Genomic DNA, 3,064 nt, shown 5'->3' with positions numbered 1-3,064 from the left:
GAGGGGATTTTAAAGCCACCTTGAATCAGGCTTGTGCACTTGAGCAGTATCCCCTTCCGGTGATTGAAGACATGTTCCCGTCGTTAAGCGGTGGTGCAGTTTTTAGTACACTCGACCTGAAAGACGCCTACAACCAGGTGCCACTAGACGAAGCTTCACGCAAGCTGTGCGTGATTAATACGCACCAAGGGCTCTTCTGTTACAACAGGCTGCCGTTCGGCATTTCCTCTGCTCTTGCTATATTTCAAAGGAAGATGGACACCATTCTAGCGGGCCTTCCTGGAGTTCAGGCATACTAAGATGACGTGCTTGTGTCTGAAAAGGCGGGAGACAACGGAGCTCGGCTGAAAACTGTGTTGCAGCGATTTCGAGAGCACGGCGTAAAGCTGCGATACGACAAATGCAATTTCAGCCAGCCATCGGTTACTTATCTGGGACACCGTATCGATCATCTCGGTCTTCACCCGACGGAAAAGAACGTGGAAGCTATCATGAAAGCACCGAGCCCTCGTAACGTGAGCGAGCTGCGTTCGTTCGTCGGAATGATAACATTTTATTCAAGATTTCTGCCGAACATATCAACCGTGTTGTCCCCGTTATACCAGTTACTGGAAAAGAATATGCGATGGCAGTGGAACCACCCCCAGGAAACAGCGTTCGTCAAGGCCAAACAGTGCCTCAAGGATGCCGAAGTGCTTGCCCATTTTGACCCGTTAAAGGAGCTGAAGCTAGAGTGCGACGCTTCGCCACACGGCATTGGCGCAGTTCTGTTTCACACAGTAGGCAGCGTCCACAGACCGATCGGATTCCGTTCAAGGACTCTACAAGGACTCTCTAAAGCCGGGCGGAATTACTCGCAACTGGAGCGTGAGGCGCTGGCACTAGTTTTTGGAGTCACCAGATTCCGAGACTATCTGTTGGGCCGTGAATTCACCTTGGTTACAGATCACCAGCCTCTCCTTGGATTGCTAAGACCCGACCGCCCGACACCCTCTATGGCTGCAGCCCGCATTCAGCGTTGGGCACTCTATCTCGGAGGATATCGGTACAAACTTCAGTACACTCCCGGAAGACAACTGCTGAACTCGGACGCCCTCAGCAGGCTTCCTCTGCAGTCACCCGGTCCTAGTATGGATCCCCAAGAGCCGCAAGAGTACGTTTTTTCTTTGGAAAGCCTGGACGAAGGCACCGTTACGACACGAGAACTGAAGGAACTCACAGCTGTCGACACGACACTAGATCGCGTCAAATATTATGTGCTACACGGTTGGCCGAAAAGCTTTAAAGGCCTTGAGCCGTGCCTGGCGGTATTTTTTGACCGTCGACTTGAGTTGTCCCTGGCACATGGGTTAATTTATTGAGGACATCGAGTGGTTATACCTGCCGGTGCACGAAAACGATTGCTGCAGCTGCTGCATGAAACCCACCAAGGGTCTTCGCCGATGAAATCCATTGCGCGATCGTTGTTTTGGTGGCCAGGCCTTGACCGAGAGATTGAGGAAATGTCGGCTCAGTGCAAGAATTGCATCGACAATTTGCCCATGCCGCCAGCCGCTCCACCAGCAAGCTGGCCACAAACGTTTGAGAAGTGGTCGCGCATCCATGTGGATTTTGCCGGACCGATAGAAGGCAAGATGGTGCTTGTGCTAATCCATTCGCACACCAAGTGGATAGAAGCAATCCCTCTGAAGCACGCTACCACGACAGCTACAATCCACTGTTTGCGGGACATATTCAGCCGATTTGGCGTGCCAAGAACGATCGTTTCCGATAACGGAACACAATTCACTAGTCGTGAATTTGCAACATTTGTCGAGAACAACAACATATCCCACGTTAGGACCGCCCCCTTCCACCCGCAATCTAACGGGGCTGCCGAAAGAGCAGTCCGAACGGTGAAAGATGGTCTCCGGAAGTTGAGGCCTGGCAAATTGGAGCACAAACTTATGCGTCTACTGCTCAATTACAGAAGGACGCCCCAGAAGAGCGGCAAGTCGCCATCAGAGATGCTTCTAGGATACCAGATTAGATCGCGCCTGGATACGTGTTTCCCGAAGGGTAGTGGAGACGCACCGTTGGACAGCCAGGAGTGGCTGCCCCCACTGAAGAGCCGTGTGCACGTTCGCAACTATGGGACAGGAGACAAATGGATACCAGGGCATGTGAAATCTACTTCTGGGACCAGAATGGTTACAGTAGAAACACCTGGAGCAGTTGTCCGGCGGCACGTGGACCAGGTACGTCTTCGGCATGCAGGAAAGCAGTCACCCGACACTGCGGAAGAGGCACACCCCGACGGCGCTACAGAAACACAGTCATCCGACACTGCGGAAGACGCGCGCCCGGACGGCGATACATTCAGGCCAGAGGAATCTGCATCACAGCTCGATATGAGACTGGAAGGATCTACTTTGCCGCCTGCAGTTGGGGATCATCATGCTGACGGCGCATTCCCGGCACTTCCGTCATCCGGAGCAGTAGTGCCAAGCGAACCCGCTCAAGCCTTACGACGCTCGACGAGGACGAGGAAACCAGTTGACCGATTTTAGGAGGAAGAAGTGTTGTATCGGCCGCTGTGTCATTGTGCGGGCTACACACTGCGCAAGCGTGAAGTTTTCTTTGTACCTCGCCATGTCCCCCCTTTCCATTTCCCCTCTCCCCTGGAATACTATATAATCACCCTCTGTTGCAATAAACGTTGGTTTTCGCTTGTCTCGTTCCCAGGCGTGTACGCTCGTTCCGTTCCTGCCGTGGCCTATCGGCCGCGGCTATGTTACACTTTGGAAGGGGTTATAATTATTGGATACGAAGCGTGCAGCCTGATTTTGGAGTTTTTCTATTGCTTATCACTCTTCAAACACTCTTCAAACACATTTCAATCTATTTCAGACTTGATTTTAAATCATTTACCTATATTCCACAACTCTGCCATCCCCGGTTGTTGTCCCGTCCTCATTATATTGACGTCCACGCTATTTCGACTATTTTTCGACATTTTTGTCTCTAATAACTAAGCATGCTATCGACATCAAATTTCTTGCGCCCCATCTTCACATCGTTCTCT

At 51.6% G+C, this 3,064-nt stretch overlaps 1 protein-coding gene across 1 annotated transcript; it reads left to right on the top strand.

The window, feature by feature from the left end:
• The first annotated feature begins 620 nt into the window (after nucleotides 1-620).
• LOC149328061 (uncharacterized) lies at nucleotides 621-2,715 on the top strand. Its single transcript, XM_089561352.1, has 2 exons — nucleotides 621-1,153; nucleotides 2,063-2,715. The coding sequence occupies exons 1-2, from the start codon at nucleotides 621-623 to the stop codon at nucleotides 2,547-2,549; spliced, it is 1,020 nt and encodes a 339-aa protein (XP_089417478.1). The 3' UTR covers nucleotides 2,550-2,715.
• The last annotated feature ends 349 nt before the right edge of the window (nucleotides 2,716-3,064 follow it).

The sequence above is a fragment of the Amblyomma mixtum genome, chromosome 9, assembly GCF_055824585.1.
Source record: "Amblyomma mixtum isolate Tamu chromosome 9, ASM5582458v1, whole genome shotgun sequence".
NCBI classification, from domain to species: domain Eukaryota; kingdom Metazoa; phylum Arthropoda; class Arachnida; order Ixodida; family Ixodidae; genus Amblyomma; species Amblyomma mixtum.
Note: the sequence above shows the minus strand (reverse complement) of the source record. Positions and strands in the feature narration are given on the sequence as shown.